This window comes from Phycodurus eques, chromosome 1, assembly GCF_024500275.1.
Source record: "Phycodurus eques isolate BA_2022a chromosome 1, UOR_Pequ_1.1, whole genome shotgun sequence".
In the NCBI taxonomy this organism is placed as follows: domain Eukaryota; kingdom Metazoa; phylum Chordata; class Actinopteri; order Syngnathiformes; family Syngnathidae; genus Phycodurus; species Phycodurus eques.
Genome location: NC_084525.1, coordinates 4490902 through 4514312, shown reverse-complemented (window position 1 = coordinate 4514312; position 23411 = coordinate 4490902). Strand labels below are relative to the sequence as shown.

The following is a 23411-nucleotide window of genomic DNA, read 5'->3' as shown; positions in this document are numbered from 1 at the left end:
TATAGTGAATTTGTAAAAAGTGCAAATAAATAATGCATCATCCCCTTTTATCCAATTACTGATACAAAATGTAATAAAAGAAGCAAAGTCATGGTTGATATATTGTAGTATGTTAGATAGTGTGTTATATTGCGAATAAGATGGTACTATATGCACTTTGGGGCAGGGTTGATGTTTCTATTGAGGCGAAACGATGACGAGAAAAACAAAAAATCCTCAACCCACATTTTAATTACAAAAAGTAATGCAATGCAATGCATGCGTCACCTAATGCATTTGAAATATTTGAAATTTTTGTGCAATCTGAACAAAGTCAATAACATACAAAAAAAATCAAGAGGGATGAAAACAACCTCTCATCATGCTTGTCATTGGTCAAAATGTGAAGGCAATCCAAACAAAACTGTGACCTGTGTTCTGTGCACAATAAATCTCTGTATCAGTGGCAGATGGACCGCTAAGCAAATAGATGTGGATCTCTTACCTGATGTATCCCCATATGGCTTTGGTGGCTTGACAGTCTCCCCGAAGCTGTTTGTGGCCTTGGTGGTGCTTAGCCTCTTGGGTTCTGGTGTAGTCACCACATTGAACGTCCTTTGGGAGAGCCTTGTAGTAGTGCTAGTGGTTGTGGCCACTGTGGTCGTTGAGGCCCTAGTAGGCAGGTTAACTTTGGGCTCTGGTTTGCCATACTCATCTATACTATCTGTCCCTGTGGGTCCCCAGTCAATAAATCCGGCCACCGTAGTAGTCCGGCCCTCCTGAGACTTGTCAAAGCTCTCCCATTTGAGCTGCCTTCTGGCTCTAAGTAGCAACCTTGCTGTGTCTCCCCTGTTCCCACTGGAAAAAGCTGCTGGAGATTCCGCGATTACCGGATCATCTGTCTCCATTTCCGAGTACACCAACCGGCATTCCTTACACGGCGTTGGTCGTTTGTGCAGGGGCTTCCGATGCTTTTGGACTGTGACTTTTGGCCATATCCCTAATTTATTGTCTTGGGGTGCAGGGATAGGGTTCAAAAGCCTGCGGGACCAGAGGGCCCACCGTTCTCCAGTGGAACTTGCTAGGCGCGTCCCAATCGGGCTGCAGGCGAGGTCTTGAGCGAGGCACCGGCTTAGGCATGAGTTTGATCCCCAAACCTTGACTGAGGGGGCTGCAGACAGAGAAGTCCAAGGTCATGTGGGTCATTGCTAGCAGAATCCACACCCGGTGCCCCACACAGCTGCCTTGCCTCAAAGCAGATGGGCTGTTGATAAAAAGAGACATTAAAAGAGAAAAGTCATTTTAGATTCAGGCCATGCACTACATATTCATACCATACAAATTTGATAAGTAAGCATCTATCAGTAAGATTAACGCCTCTATTTACCCTCCATTTAAACTCTTGGCCAAGTTTTGCTCCACAACTTCTACTCAATTAAGCAGTGATAATAATTTGTTTCACTGAAACACACTTCATTTCAAGTGTAAAGATCAGACTAAGTGAATGTACAACACAAAAGATTATGGCTTTATTCCCGTTTACATTTAGCAGGTGGAACGCCTTCAATTTACAGACGCATATGAACCCAGGGATAGTTAAGGTAAAACACAAGGTCATTTATCCTTCAGCTTATCGTCATTCATGCATTAGTTACGACGGGCACAAAAATGATACTGTAGGTTTCCCAGAGCTTAGCTTGTTTGATTACGCATTGCGATGATAAGAAACGTAGCACTCTATAGCTGTTGCAGAGAGAGAACAACAGGCAGATCACAAAAATCTTGACCGAAATAGATGTTGCATTCATGTCTTAACCACCAAATTCTGTTCCTTTTTTTATGTTTAAACATCAACAGTGGACAACCTTCACGAGCCCCAGCGACAAAACTACACGTGCATTCCTGGACTCATTAAAGGCTACCGTCCTTCAACAACTTCAGTTCAAGTACGCAGAAGATTTGATTTGGAATCACCTCATCAATTCTAATCACCAATCAATAAGATTGTAAAAATATGATATGATCAAGTTAATACTTGGATTTTAGTCGACACATTGAATGAGTTCATACTATTCTCCACCGATGTCTTTTATTGTTGACCGACTGACATTGAGAGATCATGAAACTTGCTTTCAAATAGAAAGGGTGGGAAATAAAGCACAAACATACTGGCTGATAAATAATTTAGGGTGGCATTTTAATTGAGCCATAAAGGGTGATTGATGTGGTCATGACACAGCAGCGACAAGGTCGACATATTATTGACAGCTGTAATTAGTATTTCAAGAGCTTCAGCCCTGACCTCGACTGAAATCTTGGTCATCAGCACACTGGAGGCGACTCCAGCCAGATTAATGCAACGTCTGGACCTTTTTTTTTTTTTTTGATGGCTATGTTTATTAAGCACCTTCTTTGCCTTTTACTCTGCTGCTTCTGGCTACAACAAAGAGGCATAGAGTGGCTTCTCTGATCTTGAAAATGAAGTCTCTTGCAATGTTTCAAAAAGAGAGCTGAATTAGGAAGCATATAGCTCATAGTTGACCACAGACCAGAAAATGAGGTTGGGTGCACATTTTTATAAAACATTTTGCATCTCCTAAGGACTGTGCCAGAGTCAGTGTTACATATACTGAGGCCCCTATTTGTTTACCTGGATCTGCCCATACCTTTACAATCTGCCACCTCTGCCAAACAAACTGTTTCAACAGGCATCATGGATTCATAATTTAAGAACAAGTCTAATATTTTGACACCCCATGCGGTGAAAATATAATTTGCAAGCATACAGCACAGATGGCAGCTAAAGACCAGTATTAGCGATGTGAGCATACCAGATTGCTTTCTGATGGAAATGGGTGCCTGGTGTCCTACTTTAGGAGCACATGCTCCATCATACCATTATTACAAACTTAAGTAGAGAGTTAAGTCTAAACAATACGTTGGGAAATCCCTTTAGTGCAGATTGTGATGAGCCCTGATTCGGAGCGCAGGGTCACAAAGCATTGTGGCAGTCTGCGCTCTCTCTGTAGGGAAAATGACAGATGGCTTTTCATCTAAAAGCCACATTTGGAGCAGAACACTGAAAAATTGGAACCTTTGGTGTGATGGAAAACAATTTGTACTCACGTTTATAAGAAGAATAGGGAGGTTTAAGTTGACCACAGGCTATTATGAGCACTATTTAGTGACCCAACTGGCTACTAGCCTACTACACGGATCTCAGTATGGTGAGCCCTGTGTAAAACGGGAGAATAGTTCAGAATTAATTTTTGCAGCTGTAAAGTGAAATTGGAATTTGCAGTAAGTTGTGGTGGTGGGTGACCGGGCATGACTTTTCCCACTCCCTTGTGCTATTTTAAGATAGATATTAAACATGAGGGTCATGTTTAATATCTAATACTTGGCACAGGTACTTGATTATTTTCACCAAGATACATTTGTTTGTTATATACTGTAAACTGATTCTTCAACAGCCATACTATTATGTTAAAGTATACTATAGCAGCGGTTTGATGGCAAACATTTTCAGCACAGACCAAAATAATTTGATTAGAAAATCCACCCATCCATTTTCTGAACCGCTTATCCTTAGTAGGGTCGCCAGTGTGCCGGTGCCTATCTCAGCTGACTTTGGGCGAGAGGTGGGGTACACCCTGATCTGGTCGCCAGCCAATCGCAGGGCGCACAACCATCCACACTCACATTCACACCTACGGACAATTTAGAGTCTTCAGTTAACCTTCCGTGCATGTTTTTGGGGATGTGGGAGGAAACCGGAATACCCAGGGAAAACCCACGCAAGCACCGAGAGAACATGAAAACTCCACACAGGCGGAGCCGGGATTCAATCCGGGTCATCAGAACTATGAGGCAGATGTCCTAACTAGTCGCCCACCGTGCCGCCTTTTATTATAAAATGAAATCGAATAAATGCGCAGGGAACCGGTCCCGGTCCATGGTGCTTTGCAAACATGAAAAGTGAGGGCTGACTAATTAAACAAATGAGCCAAGTTCTTAACATCATGAAGCATCACATGACCCACATTATGTCATCAAAATGAATGAAGAATAGTCTTTATAGTAAACTTCACAACAAAATGAAGAGGAAAGGATGAGTATGCGTGTGTTTACTGTTTGGTTACAGGGCCTTTAAGATAAAGATTGTTTTGCATGAGCGGATATTGCCCTAGTAACCTTTTTTGGGTGTTGTATGAGTATTAGTCTGTTCTCTTAATGTTTGAAATGAGCCAGAGTCGAAGTTGAGAGCTTTGGAAATATGAGGACTGACACACTTGAGAGAAAAATATTATAAATCCCTTCTTTTTGCTTCATTTAAGAGTTACCGTGTGGATATGATAAAGTGACAAATAAAAGAGAGAGAGAGAGAATAATGGCCTGGAACTGTCACAACACTGCAGCTCAGACTAATTGCACCAACCACCTGTTTCCACTGTGATGCTGCTTTTACTTGTTCTGGTCTTAGCACCTTTCGTCAGCGCTCTTTCATCAACCCTGCACAATTAAGTCAACCCACTATCTCATCCATCCATTTGCTAGCATGTATCCTGCCAGGGTTGCTGTAAAATGGATACTCTCCTGGTTGACTTGGAGGCAAAAGGCGGGGTACAAACTCTAGACAAAAAAAGTATTGACTCTATCTTACACCAAGAGACTTCAATTAATCAATTATTGTTTTTAGACTGCAAGCACAGGGAGAATGTAAGAGAAGTAATCATTGCACTGCTGAAGTCCGTGAAAATTACGGGAAAATGCTGGAGTTCTTTCATTTACGTCTTCCTTCCTCCCTCAAAGAATATTTGAATTCATTCAATTAAACAAGTGATTGTATGTGTTTTTGCCACAGTATAGTGACTCCCTTAGACAGAAATGTAGGACTACATACGCGATAGGCTATAAGATGTTGAATACCAGCCACAAACCTTCCAGCTATTGTATTCCAATGGACATTCTCTGGATTTTCTATTTCCGTTAATCAAGTGCAGTAAGTGTTGCTTATCTACCACGATGTGAATTTGGGAAATAAATAAGGTTTCATCAAAGGTTTGAAAAAAAACTATCAATAAACGGAAAAGAGATACTATTTGTAGTTTTGTGTTGAGCTGCAATACTGCGACAGACACATTTTGAACATGTTGAAATGAAAACTGTTAAGCAGAAATAAGGACATCTGCAGCAGACGGCGTGACGCACTGAACCAACAGTTACTGTATAATGTATATCAATGTACACCAACCAAGGATAGTGCAAGAGGACCTTTAAACTGTAACAGGAGACCATCACCATCATAAAAATACTTTACTTGTGGCAACATGTCGAAGATCTGAAATAAGACAAACAATGACCAACGTCTGTTTATTTTTCACCAGAAAAATACCATTATGTAAAGTACGATTCTTATAACTATGTACCAGTGGGACATAGATAAGCAGAAATGACGGCATGGTATCATCTCCGCGAAGGAGGACAGCCATAAGGATATTCAGAAGCAAGGTGCAGTGGCACGTTTGTGTGTTGTGAGTGATCATCAGCGGCGTCGCAGGAAGGAGTTAAAATTCACTTTGTTTGCCTGAAAATGATTTATTAATTACAAATATTTCTTTGCTTCTGTCTTTGTCAATAATATATTGTGAAAGGCAAAACCGTTAAATGCTCTTCCATTAGATGGCAGAAAGTACAATGAACCTGCTTATCCACCTGTTGCCATTCATACAACAGAATTATTTCAGCAAGACAATGCCGAACCACATTCTGCGTTCAAATACGGTGTTTAACTTCAGAATAATTATTTGAAAAAACTAACCAAATACAGATAATACTTGATGTTTTGATCATATGGGTAGAAGCAAAATCCATCCATCCCTCCATTTTCTGAGCCTCTTATCCTCACAAGGGTCGCGGGAGTGCTGGAGCCTATTCCAGCCATCATCGGGCAGGAGGCGGGGTACACCCTGAACTGGTTGCCAGCCAATCGCAGGGCACACATAAACAAACAACCATTCGCACCCACATTCAAACCTACGGGCAATTTAGAGTCTTCCATTAACCTACCATGCATGTTTTTGGGATTTGGGAGGAAACCAGAGTGCCTGGAGAAAACCCACACAGGCACGGGGAGAACACGCAACCTCCACATAGGCGGGGCCGGGGATTGAACCCCAGTCATCAGAACTGTGAGGCAGATGCTCTAACCAGTTTTCCACCGTGCCGCCAGAAGCAAAATCATGCATTGTAAAAATGCATTATACATAGGTAGAAGGGTTTTCCAGAATTTTGAGGTCAACTTTGGGGGTGCGCATTATACATGGGTGCGCATTATACACGAGAAATTACGGTATTTGCAATTTTCTCTAACAGGGCAAAGATGTTTGAAAGTTATTTTGCTATTTTCGTGGCAAAATATTATCTACCGTATGCATGATATTTTACTGTATTAAAGCATCTCTATAACTGTGACAACAAACAATTATTGTCAGCCGTAACCACACCAAAAAAAAATAAAAAATAACCAAACTTCACATAACCAAACTTCTGCAGCAGAAGGTTGTGTGTAGCCAGAAGTTCCACCTCCGGACACGCTCACTTGCTGATCTCCCAGCCCCCAAATTGCTCATCCAATCACAAATCTAACATCGCAAGTATAAGTTGTCAGAGCATTGATCCGGCGGTTTCATGAACACAGAAACTCCCACCCACTCGGCAGCCTACGAAGCAGCAGCCTTTCCTACCAGCACGACTCGCCCCACGGAGCACCGGCACCCGGCAGTTAAAACATCGGACTGTACTGGTACAGTAATTCTTCATTGTAAATTATTCGCAGAATTTTGCTACTGTATTTGCGGTCAGGCTCGGTCTCTATCCTCCTTTACATTGTCTAAATCAACAGTCATTACGTTCTTTCTGACTCACTCTTTGTGGCACATAACAACCCGTAAACAATTATGCCTGTAGCTAATTAGATGTGGCACCTAATTATTGTCTATTGTACTGTATCCTTGGCCCACTTCTAGTGTCGGTATCACACTGTGATCACTCGTGTGTAGGTCTTAATTAGAACTTCTCTTGAGTTTGCAAAAGTGGTGCTTCAATAGGCGGTCATCCCAAGTGTTGTCAAAAGAAATGTTATCAGCGTTCTTGACAGCCTCACCACTTGAGTACACATCATTTTTGGACCCACACAGCCATTGAAAGTCGCTTGGTGAAGGTGACTCCAGTCCTGAAAAAAGGCAAGCGTGGCAGCAGATTGTCTTTACCAGACAGGATTTAGGATTTAGATTCTTTTTTTTTTTTTTAAACTCTCAGTAGGACGTTTCTATGTTGTATTCAGGCCCTTGCTAAAATTTCAGGGAGTTCTGTTATTCATGGTAGCGCTACCAATTGATGGTGCTTTTGATGATACGAAGCTACGTTTCCCACGCAAATCTATAAATGTCACTTTGAAAAAGAAGCCACTGGGAAAACAATTTACAGCTTCAGTTGATGAAGTTTCAAACTGCAGTGAGTGGTTTCCCCTGGTGGGTCCAAACAGACACTGAAGAAGGTGAACATACAGCAGAAATAATACAGTAGCTTTTTATCACAAATTAACTTTTTTTCTTTGTTGCACATTTGTGTTTTTGTTTTTTTGGGATATATCTTTTTTGACACCCACTAGCTTTGATGAGTCAATCCCAACAGCAATTACAGTAAGTCAGAGTTTTTCAACAAAATATTTGTCGAATTAAAAAGGCTGTGACTGTGCGCGTGCGCTCACAATTCCTATTTTAGCAGGTGGTAATAGTGGGACCGAATTGACCGAAATGTACAATTTGGAGGTTTAAAAAAATGTTTCCGAAAAATATGTTGCACCAAAATCCAAAGTTCAGACCACCATACTTCATAAAGTCACGCCAGACCACATTCCACATAGCTTGTGAGAGTATTAACTCTAAATGTTTGTGGCTTCTTCATTCTTTTGGGTGATACCACCAGTGGTGTACCAGTGACGGCAAAGGTGGGAAATGTAATCAGAATCAGAATCATCTTTATTTGCCAAGTATGTCCAAAAAACACACAAGGAATTTGTCTCCGGTAGTTGGAGCCGCTCTTGTACGACAACAGACAGTCAATTTACAGAACGCTTGGGAGACAGAAAGACATTGACAAAAAAAAAAAAAAAAAAACAGTCACTGAGCAGTAAAGGGTTGCTAGTTATCTGGTAATGCCGGTACATTATTATTTTTTTTGACAATTGTGCAAAAAGATGCAGACTGTACTGGTCACAGAACTTTGAATTTTAAAAGTTATTGTGAGGCAGTGGTAACGTAGCAACAAAAGCGATACATGCATTAGTAGAAAAATGGAATGTACACGTGATGATCGTATTGCGGTGGGCCCTTACAGGTTCCTCTGCGTAATATTTATTTATAATAATCAGTGTGTTACTCTATTTCAACACACTGAAAGAGAATCTGTAAGAATATGACAATGATCTTTTTTCTTTTTCCTATTAAAAATGACTGTTGTATTTTATTTATAGCTAAAAATGTCTGAAGAGTTTTTTTCCCCCTGAAAACTTTGACACTTTCACAGTTCTCTTTAAATGCCTCAGGGGAATAAGCGTGTGGATTATGACTTCTTTTTAAGTTGTACACTCCAAGACATATTCCTAAGTATCTCGGATAGTCGTGTTGCTTGATTGAGCAAATTCAAAAGGTTCATAGAGAAACAGAGAGAATAACAGGAACAATAAAGCGATGTTGGTGAGAGCGCATACATTGTGGTTTCATCCATTCCACTTCCCCTAATTCGGCCAGCCTCGAGGAAAACCAGTTCACACTGGGGAGACTTAAAATAGAGGGCTAGAGACCATGCATTTATATTACCCAAAGAGAGCAACAGAGATTGAAAAAGAAAGACCAGGGAAGGTGCTGTGCAGCGATCTTTCCCCTCTAGGGGGGTGAATATTCTCTGATAACATCCAGGCCATAGAACAAGGGCACTTCCCCTTTCACAGCTCACTGTGAGGGCAGATACGACTCTACTGGCTAAGAAAGCTGCATTTGACTGCTTCGTCAAACTATTAACAATGGCCCCGCGAGTGTGAATGCAGGAAATACTCTATAGGGGCATACGAAAAGAAATGTGCAGTAGTAAGTAAAGCTGTGTGTTTGACCGAATTCCCTTTGAAAGAATTCATGTGTGATGACTACTTACTAGTTTTAAAACAGTAAAACAAATGACCGATGTAGTCCCATGATCTTTTTTTTTTTTTAAACACAACGGAATGTGCATACTATGAATTAAAAGGCAATATTTGCCAACAAACGTTCCACTGCATTGCAAAAAGCCAACAGCGATTTTTCAGTTGTGGCTATTCAAAGACAACTCCACTTTTTTTTTTTTCCTTCTGCCGTCGAAAGCCAACGCTTGTGATTGGCTCTCACTGGTCATGTGCCTTTCTGCCGCTGGACTCTCACAACGCAAAGAGTGTTTGCCGGCAGTGAAGGTGCTGTCGATGTCGAACCCGAGAACACATCTACGTAGGTACGTAGCCTGCTAGCTTATATCGTCTCGTTGCAACTGCAAGCGCGCACTTCGCCGACAATAAAATGCGGAAGGGCCAACCGGGCCTTGAAGGTTAAATAATAATAAGTCAGTCAATAACATTTCTGATGCGAGAACATTGTTATGATGTAAGATGTAGCCTAACAATTAGTCTCAAAGATGACATTATTATTCCAAATATGACCTCAAAGTGCCACCTCGTGGTGTATGTAGTCTTTGTTCGTTCGTAATGCGTTGAACTTTTGAACAGATTCAACTTTATGATTTTGAACGTTTTTAAGGAGCATTACTATGAAGTGCTGTTGTCTAAATTATGCAAGAACAAATAGATTAATTCCAAGATAATGCTCTATGGTTTTAATCCACTTTTTCGACGAAACATCCGAGAGTCCTGTTGATGCATTCATCCTAAATTAAGAAAGTTAATCAAAATGTAATCAAATCTAATTTGCTACATTACTTTGAGAAAGTAATTGAAATTAGTTACACTACTGTTACATTTTCAACAGGGTAACTTGTATTACATTACCAAAGTAATCCTCCCAACACTGCGAGGCACTGCACTTCACTTTTGATCATTCCACGAGCATTACATTATTGAATAATGGATTAATAAAATGTCCTAATCGAATCATTTTATACCCGTGAAGCATCTAAGAATCCATTTCTCCCACCACCATAGCACAACGTGAGAATTGCCTAATTGCTACAAGAAGCGCTGAATCAACCATCAATTACACCAAATTAAAAACCCTTAATGATTGATTAATTGATTATTATGTCTATCCCTAATAGTCGATATAAATCACAACTCATTTGATTCCAGCTCCAATTAAAATGTTTCCATCGCTGTGTGTCTGTCTCAGCGGCCTTCCTTTCCGACGCAAAAATGACAGCTCAATTCGCAAAAACACTACATGGCTGTGACAGTTCTATTGTTTGGTGCGTCGGAAGTGCGGGCACGCTGACAAGCCGACATTTATTGCTGAGCCTTGAACATAAAGTGAAATTTTGTGACTGAAGTAAGCGCATATCCGGATTTGGACTGTCCAGGAATTACACGTATACTCAACTCCACAGATCACTGCCAGGTCAGCTGAAACAATTCATATACAATGAACAAATGTCATAATACACCGTCAAGACTATGATAACAGACCAACTTGTAACGTTGGATAATGTTATTCACTCTGTTCATGTTAAAACCGCTGCGCAATTTCCCAAAGAATAAACTGAGCTCGAAAAACACACAGTCCACAAACAATGGCATAACAAACAATAATGAAATAACAAAAGAATGCATTCTTTTTACATCACTCTTAATTGCTGCCTTAAAATCCTTAATTGTCCTGTTTTGTACAGAAACCATACACTGATATATAGTGGAAACTATTCTGACCTTTATAAAATCACCATGGGAATTTGTTTTCACGCTCAAGCCCCGGTCTGTTAAAATGAGGGCAAATCAGTGCCTCTCTGCCCTTCCCAATGCTATTAATTTAGGAAAGCAGCTCGAAGGGAATGTGACCGAGAATAATCACCTTTGTCAAGAGGTGTACGCTGGCTTACTCATGCTTGATTAATGGTCTCTTTATCAAAGAGAACCAGAGAAGCATTTGTATTTCACCAAATACAAATACATATTTGAGGCTCATCTCTTACGGGTGGGAGAGACAATTGCTCCAGATATGCATTGCGATGGCAATTGTATGAATGCCAAGGTGAACACATTTTCTTGTCGCCTCATAAACAAATCTTTCAGTTTACAGTGTAAATTGAAATTGAATTATTATGTATTTGACATACTTTATTTCAATAACATTGCAATTTCAATTCTAAAATCACCTATTGGTGGCACAATTCTATCATTCAAAATAATGGAATGGGCTTGTGGATTCTTTTCATCAATAGGCAATGTTAAAAGGCATTTGAAGATGCTGCTTGTTTTGAGTCATTACTATCTAATAACTGCAGTTATGACGGCATCCATAATCATTGTCTAATTGACGGCTACAGTCACTCCCAATTTACTATCTGGTTGTCTTCGCAGGGAACGGAAGCCCATTATGCGATTATAAAACTTACGTTGTCATTATCTCGTTTGGTTGCACTTCCGCGGTGGCAGTTAACAGAGTTTGCTGAATGGAGGAACTGTTATGGCTCAATTTTAAATGTACAGGGAAAAGGAATAAGGGAGCGAAATGTTACTTTTAGAAAACAATACAGCTTGTTGATGCCTAGAAGTCTATGCAAAATCAAGAACTATAACACTGGTCAACAACAAATGTATTGGCTAAGACTTCTTTTTTTTTTTTTAGCCGATTTAGGACAATTTGGACGTGCTGAATCTAAAACATCGCATTGGTTTTGCTCAACCTGGTCAACTTTTTGAACAACGGCCACATTTGTGTTTGCACGAGCAAGTATTTTCGCTTAAGAGATTCAAATAAACGGAGGTTCATGCCCTGAATTTATGATTATTATTATTATTATTATTAATTTCTACTACTATTCAATTTACAATTTGTAAAAGATGTGATTAGATGTGCTCAATAAGGAAGTGCAAACACATTCAGTTCAAAAGAAACACTCAACTGTCATTTCAAAAACTTGGAACTGCCTCTAAGATTGGACGAGCATATTAAGGGAGAGCCGTTCCGATCGAATCAACTCAATAAGCTGTTAAAGAAGAAGCAAACGGCAAATGTCAAAAAAGTACTACAGTATATATTTGTAGAATACTACATTTTGCTTATGGCTCCTTTTCCTGTTGGACTTTGTTTAGTTTATCACTGCTACTTTCTGGTCAGTTTTATCTTCGTGTTTTGCTCATTTTCCCATGGCTGCACAATTGCATTCTCTTTTTTTTTACTCTTTGTCATTAGTTTGATCTCAGCTTGATTCGCCCCTCCTGTTTCCGCCAATCAGCTCGTTGACTGCCATTGTAATCTACCAGCAGTGTTTTGTCTTAGTGATTAACCTGAGTCTAATTCATTTTCCTGTCGCAGTTCAATCTTTGTCAGGTCCTTTGTTGTTAAATGAGTTTTTTTTTCTTTTCTTTAATTCTTTTATTTATTTATTTATTTATTGCTGAAGCAGTTGCACAAGAATACATGTTTTCTGTTGAATTTCTTTTACACATGGCACACTTTAGTTACAATTCTCTGCCATCTGCTTATAATTGTTAGTTTTACCAAGTGATCAATTGAATGAAGCTTCTTTTTAACTCCATAATCTGTATACTAGCCATAGGACAGTACTCGAGTACCGGTCGGTAAGATCTGCACGGGACTTTAAACCCTTCTGGACTGCGTTTTTTGGGGGTTTTCCAATGGGGTTAATGCCATGGACTTTCTGTTTTAAGGACTAAACCGGCTTGGGTTCCTTTGGTCTGTCTCCATGCAAAATTCCTGCAATGTTCACAAGATCACTCCAGACACATTAAAAATGTCGCTTAAATCAAATTCATCCGTGTCATATACTTGAGTTCAATATAGACTGATAGTCTAACACGTAGCTTTTAATGTTAGTTCACTAGACCGCACTCGCTCTTTGATCAAATCTGCAAGACTGCACAATCAATTACATTTTCCTAACATTTTTAAGCAAACTACATCAGCAAAACATTTTCGGGTTTTTTGTTTTTTTTCCCTCCTTCTTTTGTGATGACTTCAAGTAGCGAGCTGTTTGGAGCCGTAAGGGGTGGCCACTTGATTCGGGATACCAAGGGGGGACCGCAGGCTTTATCATTCAAAAGAATTGTTTCAATAATGATTATCTTGAAATGAGTTACATTATTCAGTACACAACAAAAGCATTATTATTTTTTCTTGACAAGCAGAAAAATGTTGTTCTCTTTGTACACGACCTTTGTGTTTGGTGGCGCGCCGTGAGATTTAAGCAAATATGCACCTTGCTTGAAGAAACAATTGGAAAAAAAACAAAACAGCACTGAAGGGTGGAGCTGGGATGCACGTCCATTTGCAGCCTGTTGACTGCCTGATGCTTATTGAAACTGCAGCTATCTCTCCGACGAGGCAGCAGGGATCCCACTATGTCTCAATGCAGACATGCATACAGGCGCACAAATGTCTCTGCAGTTGTGAGCTTGAATGTCAAGTTGCAGTTGACCAAAGCCGTGGTGTCGTTAGTCACTCCCCATTTTACATTTATTGTGCACTTAACAGAACCCAGGATGTATAAATGCACACTCATTCAAGCACACTAATGTCTTTTCAGTTGTGAGCTTGAATGTCAAGTTGCAAATGAACAAGATTGCTTACTACTTCTGCCAACAGAAGAGATTATGTTCGCCTTACATGATGATGAAATCGACCACAACTTAGCTCCATACTCAAAGTGGCAGAAAAGGTTTACAAATGGTATTCCAAGTATTCTTTTGTTCCAGCTCATTCTCTTACTACCTGTTAAATGATAATAGTGCCCCTTAACCAATCCTCAAAAGCCTCCACATGGCTATGAAATAATATCCAGACAGGTGACAGATCCTAGGTTTTTTTGTTGTTGTTCTTGCCGTTTTGGAGCGAGGGGGTTATTTTATACAACATACTTATCCAATGATTATTTATTGTCCGTCTCCGTCCCCCCCGTCCCCCTCCATTTAACAGCAGTTTTATTGCTTTTAAAAAATAGGATTGGGGTGCCGAGTTAAGCCCCTTCACAGCAGATATCATGTGTTTACTGTAGGCGATAAATATCACAGTTGGCTCTGCAAAGAGTTGCAGAAATCTTTGGATTGCGTCTGTGTGGCGGGTCTCTGCGGAGCGAACGGTGAACGCAATAACAAATAAATAAATACACTAAATGAATAAATAGAAACTGGTAAGGCTGCGCAGCTGCTGATCTAGCTGTTGCTACACTTGTGAAGCTGAACCATGATTCAAAGTGGGAAAAACAAAAAGAATAAAAATAGACAGGACACGGAATGTGTGTGGTATTATAGAGTTTTGAAGGTGAAATTGCTAAGGATTTTGCATCGTTGTAATGAATTACTCTTTCTGCACAAGGTCCTCGCTACAATGCAGCTGAAAAGAATGCTCCAATAACCTCAGACCATCAGTCAAAAATCAGTTTTTATTGCAGTCCAAGTCTCAATCCACATCAATTACCAGTGTTGTGAGCCATTGAGACTGTTTTCATTCATTCAAGGTAGCCGAGTAAGTGGCAGGGAGAGAGACGGTATTGATCCCGAAAAAGCTCACTACATGAATCAGGGTGGGACTCTGTGTTGTTAAGTCCTTCCCTCTGTGGTATGGACACACACCGAACTGAAACGATGCTCATTAAGGCAGTCCTCCCGACTGCTGCCGGCGACATGGTGAAAAACCTGGACTTTGAGATTTGAATGTGGGCATATGTACGCAGGAACACGAATGCCAGGTTGTCACAGCCCCACGCCTGAGGCACTGCATAAGGTGCTTGCTGAGTAGAAATGAGCCCTCTCTGTTGTCCTGCACACTTGCATCACACCCGCAGTACACCCAACTGCTCTTTCATGGACATACTGTGTAGGTTGTAAGGCTCACCCGATGCCACGCAATTTACAGACAAATCTGTTATTATTTGGAGGTCAACACAACTAGAAGTGTGGTTTAATTAGGTCAGGATAAATGAGGTTTTAGTCGGCTGCTTGGAAAAACACGGGAACTTATAAACAGTTCTTTTCCAGAACAAGAAACTCTAATCCATTTAATATAGTTGGGTTAACTGCCCCGAGCTGCATTGGGGGGGTTGAAATCAACCTGCAAATGTGTTTGCTTCTGTCCAGACGTTTAACGCCATAGAGCCAGTGGCAATGATGTCGCCACGCATCTAATTATCTTCACGTGCGAAGCCGCGACAGCTGCGCAAAGGCACAAATGAATAACCGCTGGTACGCGATGTTTCTGGTGCACCGATTCTAAAACCGAGGAAACGCCAGTATAATGCCATTTTTTGTACACCCTTCAGATAGTTAGAATGTATTCATGAGGTTGTTGAAAATGCGTTTATGAACGAAACTTAATGTTCCAACACCCATGAGTGGCATTGTCATTTCTGTACAAGTAAACAAGTTGTTTTTTGCTCCACTCTTGTGCTTGGCAACAGCGTGCTGCCGAGCAGGATTTGAGATGCACCAGCATACACGTCTCGTGTCTTACGCTTTTTCACAGGAACAACCAGTTCTGGTCCTTCTGGATTTAACAGACTGCTGTGCACTGGGTATTTATGACGCTGGAGCTTACCGAGGCGCACGCGTCACCAGAGGATAGAACCTCGGAGAAGCAACACAGCCTATTTCACTGCAAATTAGGTTAATCGCGCTCCAGAGAGGCCCTGCTAATAACCCTCATTGAGGCTATCAGGGTGTCACCTGAATAACATGAATACAGGAATATCAGCGGTGCCACCTTTACGCCGCGACGTCTGCGAAGACTTGAACTGGCCGTATCAAAAGCATTCATCTCTGACCACAGAAAGCACCTCGATGCGAAATGATATTCGAAATGCCTTTGGTAGAAACCTTTGATTGGATTAAAAACACATTGAACATATTCACAAGGGAGTAATTGGAATCAGTTATATCATAGACGTTACACAAGTATTTTATATGATTTATATGTTGATCCTCGCTGACTCGGTCGGGAAGCAGACTGGAGCCTGGACAGCTCACCTGTCAATCACAACACTGGCACATAGAGACTGACGACCGTTTGCATTCGCACATACTGGAGAGTTCAAAGTGGTTGAACCAAACGACGGTTGGGAGGAAGCCAGAAGCAAGCTGCTTTTTGAGGCAACGGTGTTGACCAATCCTTGTCGTCTTGCTTGGAATTCCATCTTGTTCGTCCGTCTAACCTGAGCATCAATTCAAAGTAGCACCCAAATCTTTCATCTCAGTGTACCAACTTTCTTTTTGTTCTTATTTGCAACTAAACTGTTTCCTATATTTAACTATCCTTTTGATGTGAAGAGCTCCTACAGCGCCCACTTGAAAGGCAACTAGTGTCTCTGCCAGTGATATTTTTGCAGTTGTATTGTGCTGCAGCTTTATATTCTTTCCAGCGGTTTGGTAGTAAGAGAGCTTTGTGTGGGGAACTTTAACCAGGAAATAAGCATGAAATGTGCCCAAGAATGCTAATAATGAGAAGGCTCTGTCCCTGTTGGGAAAAATCTTAGCTGCATTACAGGTTCCCCAATTTGCTCTACACCTGATTCATTGAGGGTTCTCTCACTGTCTGTCTCTTTTTGTTTTGGGTGTTTTCAATAAATAAGAAGAATTTGGACGGATTAAAAGAATATGGGCGGCACGGTGGGCGACAAGTTAGAGCGTCAGCCTCACAGTTCTGAGGACCCGGGTTCAATGTGTGGAGTTTGCATGTTCTCCCCGTGCCTGCGTGGGTTTTCTCCGGGCACTCCGGTTTCCTCCCACATCCCAAAAATATGCATTCATTGAAGACTCTAAATTGCCCGTAGGTGTGACTGTGCGTGCGAATGGTTGTTTGTTTGTATGTGCCCCGCGATTGGCTGGCAACCAGTTCAGGGTGTACCCCGCCTCCTGCCCGATGACAGCTGGATAGGCTCCAGCACGCCCGCGACCCTCGTGAGGAGAAGCGGCTCAGAAAATGGATGGATGGATGGATTAAAAGAATATGATCAGATTTGCATTTTTTTTTTATTTTTTTTTTTATTTTGACAAACGATCAGTACATACAATGATTCCTGAACGACTCCCTTCCTACTTGCTCCTATTTAATACATTTGCAAATGCTCCTTTTTTTCTGGGAGAATTACTTCAGTACCGACCAACTAAAAATTACATCACATTTGTTACAAAGTCACTCAAATGATTTAACAGTTTGGTAGGAAGTGATCATGCACCTAATGCTCCAGATGCATCTATTCATTTTGTCATTTCGACATAAATGCTCATCTTCACGTTTGCTAAATGACAGCGCTGCTGTAACGCTCACAACCCTGCTTTTTTTTTCTTCTTTTGTTTTTTTGTCTGTTTGAACAAGGAGCTAATAGTTGGTTTGCTTCGCTGTATATGAACACTGTTTGACACAATGTTATTGAGAGCTGCAAATAGTTGGAGTCGGATGTTGACCAGGTCGACGGGGGAGGGTTCAGTCTGACAGGTGAACGTCCTATCAAGTCAACAAATAATGTGAACATTTAAATTGACTCAAAACTGGTAGATCTGTACATCTGACCGGTTTCTTTCCAAAACTATGTTTTGTTTTGTTTTGGTTTTAGGCATTGTGCACATGTCTCCCGTGAGCATCATTTCGCTGCGAGGTCAGCCTTGAGATGTTCATCATGTGTCGTGCATACCGGTATGCAAATGACCAGGTATTTGATCTGAGAGCAAGTATCTAACTGCTCGTAGATATCACATGTAAATCTTTTGTTACCCCAAAACAAAATGACACTCCATTAAGTGGAAGTACTGTATGTGGTCTTGGTCTTCATTTACCTCCCATCTATCTTCGGTCTTTCGAGACAACAAAGAAGGCATCCAATAATGGTGCTGTTGTTTTCACCCTGTAATTAGCCAGAGCTTGGGAGGAGACCCAACCGCGACTCTCAAGCGCTGCTTGCGCCGTTACATTGGCGACCCCCAGCGTTCAGGTTAAGAATTGCTCGCTCAAAATGAGACTCCTTCAAAAAAAAAAAAAAAAAAAACACGAACCCCATCAATAACAGCCACACCTGATTTGAAGACAGTAACGGAATATTTACTCAACCAAAAAAAAAGAAAATAAAAAATAATTGTAGTTGACATGAGTTAAATATTCATTGAGTCCAGTCATAAATCAGTCTCTCCTAAACTGGACTGACGTAGATTTAAAAACTGGCGTTATCCAACAGAAGAGTTAAACACGACGCACATTATCAAATCCACCCCATTGAGAAACGACAGTATACTTTATATCTATATATAATTTTTGTTTTTCTTCAATAGAGTCTTACCTGCGGGCGACACTCCTTTTTATCCACATGTTCTCCTTCTCGAATGCCGAATCAGTCCACCGGGTATCCTCCCATTTAGATATTTAGATCAGCGTTCAACCAAAGTCCACAGTGGATAATGACACTCAAGTGTCGGACTTTTCTCCATCTAACAGTGACGCCAACATCATTGAAGCCATATCCACCCAGGGGGCGCACGTAGAATCCCTCCAACGATGCCGGAAAACACTCTCTAACTTGTTCTATTTGGCAGCAATCTTCCTCGTAGACGATGTAAAAAAATAATAATAATAATACTAATAAATAAATTACAATAAAAAAATATTTTTAAAAAAATTCAAAAATGTGAGTTTAATGGGCGCGTGCAGGTGGACAGGTGTAGCGGAAGCCAAAAAAACGAACCCTCAAACTTTGCCTTCATTTCTTCAACCCCTGTCAAGGCGAACAAGACTCAGAGAGAACTAAAATGGAAAAAAGAAAAAAAACAGAAAAAAAAACCCAGATCTGCTCGGCATCCTCGTCTGCTCTCTCTACTACGTCGTCGTCAGGCTGATGAACGTCCAGAAATGTTGACATACAGCTGAAGAGGAGTCGTCGCCACTTAGAGGGTCCAGCATCCCGAAATAGGAGGTCACGTCTCTGCTCGGGGTAACATCTCTGCTTAAGAGGTAGGGCAAGGGGAAGAAAAAAAAAAGAAGATGGTTCAAAACATTTCCAAAAAAAGAAAAAAAAAGAATAAGGAGGGGTGACGGAGTAGGCGGTTGCGGTTGTTTCTGTGGAGTTGGAGCGAAAAGGAGGATGAGAGCGTGTCAGTGGAGAAATGGAGCGAGAGAGAGCGAGACAGAGAGAGAGAAAGGCAGCTCCCGTCTAATCCCGCCGCTCGTCTTCTTCTCTGCCGCTGACAAATGAGCTGCCTGCTGAGGATGGCGCCCGCCGCCGTGACGTCGTTTTAAAGACGAATATGTCATCTGCCTGGGCCTGTGACGTCACACCAGACCGCACACTCGTGCCATTCTGACCTCCTGGGGGCCCCCGGGCAAGAAGGACCATGGACCCCCAACCCAAAAAAAACAAAACAAAAAAACTACTACAATAAACAAGCCTTCACCATGGGGAGAATGTATATGGAGTCTTCAGTTGTGTCGTTGATTTAGACCAGTGATTCTCAGTGTGTTACGAGTACCGCGAGTGCTACGTGGGCTCCCTCTAGTGGTACCTAAAAGTATCACTGAAATAAATAAGATTTACAACATTTTTTAAACATGAAATCCAATCAGAAATGTTTATACAGCCTGTTTAAAACATTTTTAAACCCAGTACCGTACATTTTGACTTTTCATGGAGAATATTTTTTTTAGTACAGGTCAGTTGCATTTAACTAAAGTATAATACATTTGTATTTAATTGTTAAAAACTGTTCGTTTTTAGACGTTCATCCATCCATCCATCCATTTTCTGAGCCGCTTCTCCTCACAAGGGTCGCGGGCGTGCTCGAGCCTATCCCAGCTATCATCGGGCAGGAGGCGGGGTACACCGTGAACTGGTTGACAGCCAATCGTCTTTAGAAGTTTATTCAAGTTATTTTTTTTTTGTGCTATACATTTCAATTTAATCATCCATCCATTCCGTTTAAACTCACTAGGGGGCGCAGGTGTGCGGGAGCCAAGCCCAGCTGACTTTTGGGGCGAGAGGTGGGTTCCACCCTGAACTGGTGGCCAGCCAATCACAGGGCACATATAGAGAAACAACCATACACACTAACAATCACAACTAAGGACAATTTACTCTTTAATTAACCTACTATGCATGTTTTTGGAACGTGGGAGGAAACCGGAGTACCCGCAGAAAACCCACGCATCTCTGAACTGTGAGCCGTGTCGCCTTATTGAACCATTATTGCGATAATGTCTTTTTCTAAATGTTCCTATATTTAAGCACAGCATTGATTTTCAAACTGTGCATTATGTTACAGCGGCTATAATAACTGTATGTTACTATATTTTAATGCTGTAAGCATCCTGGTACTTGGAGAGCTAAGTAATGTTTTAGGTGGTACTTGGTGTAAAAAGCTTGACACACATTGATATAAACCAATGTCAGTTATTTCTCGCGGCCCCCAGCTAGTCACCAGCCACCAACAGCTAGTATGGAGGTTCATATGGAAGATTTCCGACACGTCCTTCCAATGTCTAAAGCAAGGTCGTTGTTTTGTTATTAATATGGGCCAATGTCAGCCGTTTCTCAGGGCCCCCTTCACCTCTAAGTACAAAGAAATGGCCAGGGTTTCCTGCCCTGTCTATGCCCATGGGTGTCACTTCAAGTGAGGCGAGATTCAGTGGTGGGAAGTAATGAAGTAGTATTCAGGGCCGTAGCCATCATTTCGGAAGAGAGGGGGACAAATGGTTTAGAAATAAATCAACTCTGATTTTTTTCCCAATTTATTTTTACCCATTTATTATACTCATTGGAATCCATCAAGGGGAAATTCAACTCACACGCTGCTGCATAGTATATTTCTGTTGCACACCACACATTAAACATGTGCAGGCATGCAAGGAGAGACGTCAGAGTGAAAAAGGCCTACAAATTGAGCTGCGCTGCTTTTGGACTTGGGTGTGCTGTCGGTGCCTTGCTCAAGGCCACCTCGACAGTTGTCAGGAAGCAGACTAGCATCTCTCCAATAACTGGTTCTCAGTTTACATTTTGTCAGCAGGACAGGAACCGTCACCTTCCGGTTCCAAAGCCCAAGTCCTTAAAGAGGAGCTACTGTAAATGATCATCCTCTTGCATTCAACTACTCCAAAGAACTAAGAGGCATACATAGTCGCAATTTCTGTCTGCGGTCATTCTCCTATCAACTTAATTCTGTCTTTTGCGCACCTTTTCGCCATTTACGCACTTTACGGGTGCAGTTACCCTGAAGTGTGGGACGTTTCCTATTTAATCTGGCCTAGCGCGTATTCTCTCAAAGACCTAAACTCTTCACAGCGTGCCGTCAACTTTCCCATTCATTGTATATGTGCTTAGGGGGCGGGACCGCCGAATGTCGTGTAACGGCGCAGTAAGTGCAGAGGGTAGTAGACGCAATGTGTGCTAGAATAGCAAAATTATCTTTTCGAGAGCGGCGTCGTGGGGACGCCAGAAAGTGCCTCCAATAGGAAACGAGCTGGTGGGGTGATTTCTGAGTGCTATTTTGGTGGACATGGGCTGCAAACAGCATGAGTAAAATGGAGGAATTGATCATAAATGGGGCGTCCCACTATCCTAAGCTTTGGGACAAAAAAAAAATTATATACCGAGACGTCTCTGCAAGAGGCTTTCAAACTGCTCCCTGCTCAGCCTGAAATACACCTCGAAGCGCTCTTCGTGGAACTGTAGCTCACGAAGGAGCTTAAACTCTCTGAGCTCCTGCTGTGAAATTAGTATGGGATGCACCCATTCCCTCTTTCTTTTGCATCTGCTTGTCTCCTCCTCTTGAAAAAAGGCAAAGTCAGCTTTCTTTTTAAAACAATAACAAATACATATTGCTGAGGTGTAGTCTACTCGTCCACTAGCGGGACGAGTAGACATGTCTCCCTACTTTCTTTTAGGCTGCTACATCAGTACTTCCAAATATGGGCATGGTCAAACTGGGGTGCCCTTTAAGTGCCTTTTCTCTTCGGCACTACAGAGGCTGTTGTACATTTAGCGCCCCGTGAAGGTGAAACATCACACCGCATGTTTTGATTCAGTCAACTACTCGAGTGCTCTGAACCCCCAACGGTGCGGTGACGGCGCAGTGGCGGCGCGGCAACGGCTGGTGACGGTACAGCAGTGGCACGGCAGCTGACTCATGCTGACAGCAAGGAAGACACCTGGCCCATATACACTCACAGACTGCTCAACGGCCATGATGTTTCTCTACCACATTACGCCGTCGGCCGAACGTCAAGATATTATATCATATCAGACTAAGAAAAATTCAGCGCCAGCAGGAGTTTTTAATCACCTGCGAGGGGCATTTCCACTCTGCTAGCAGCTTGGAGTTTGTCTGAAAGTGCTGCTCACAACAGCAATGGCGCAATGGTGAGTTAGATTTTGAATCGGTCGTCAAATACATAAGTTAAAGTGACTCGCCCGTTCTGTGGCGCAATTGGTTGCAGCCTGCAGGGCACTGCTGATCTATAGAATGGCAGGCATATCCTTTTTTTTAATCGATGGACATTCAAATGTGTTCAGTCAAAAACGCAGTATACTGATTAAATTGCTTTAATTGGATTTTTTCCATACAGAAGAAATATAAAAAACCACATGTTCCTTCATAGTGTTATATATTAGATGGAGCGGTGCGACAACACATCCGCTACCGAATTTAATTTCACGTTTAAAATCAGCCATATTTTCCAAATAGATTCCTCTGGAATTCACGTCTCAGGAAAACTCCACGCTCCTGGAATTACAGTGAGCCTCAGGCTTCAGTGAGTCACGCCTCTTGGGCACAAATTAGATGCTAATGCAAGGTAGGTGTGTCATTACAGGAGAACGCACCTACTTCGGAATTGTGCAAGTCAGGTACGTGAAAAAAACAGACTTACGCACATGAGAATTTGGCCCTAAATGACCGAACTATCAAATTCTGGACACAATGACAGTAAAGCATAAGTAACCAAATCATTAAATCTCGAATAGCAACACTGGACACAAAACAAATCAGTAAGCTTATTGCACACAAACTGGGGAAAAAAATGAACGTTTTCAACCATTTTTGATCATTTTTAAAAGGTCGAACTCCTCCAATTTTTGTGGGTCATATTCACTCATTTTAAAGTTTAAAACTCTAGAAAACAGTTTTAAAATATATAGGGTAACCCTGTTCTTTTATATATATTTTAAAAGGGTATATTAAACATATT

At 41.5% G+C, this 23411-nt stretch overlaps 1 protein-coding gene across 1 annotated transcript in view; it reads right to left on the bottom strand.

Annotated features, from left to right (window-relative positions):
• The window catches only part of ajap1 (adherens junctions associated protein 1), a 32903-nt gene extending 13614 nt beyond the window's left edge, over positions 1–19289 (bottom strand). The window contains 3 exon segments of the mRNA XM_061665078.1: positions 485–1028; positions 1030–1243; positions 18520–19289. Of these exon segments, the coding sequence (XP_061521062.1) occupies positions 485–1028; positions 1030–1243; positions 18520–18548 (787 nt within the window). The 5' untranslated portion in view covers positions 18549–19289.
• Between the last annotated feature and the right edge of the window lie 4122 nt (positions 19290–23411).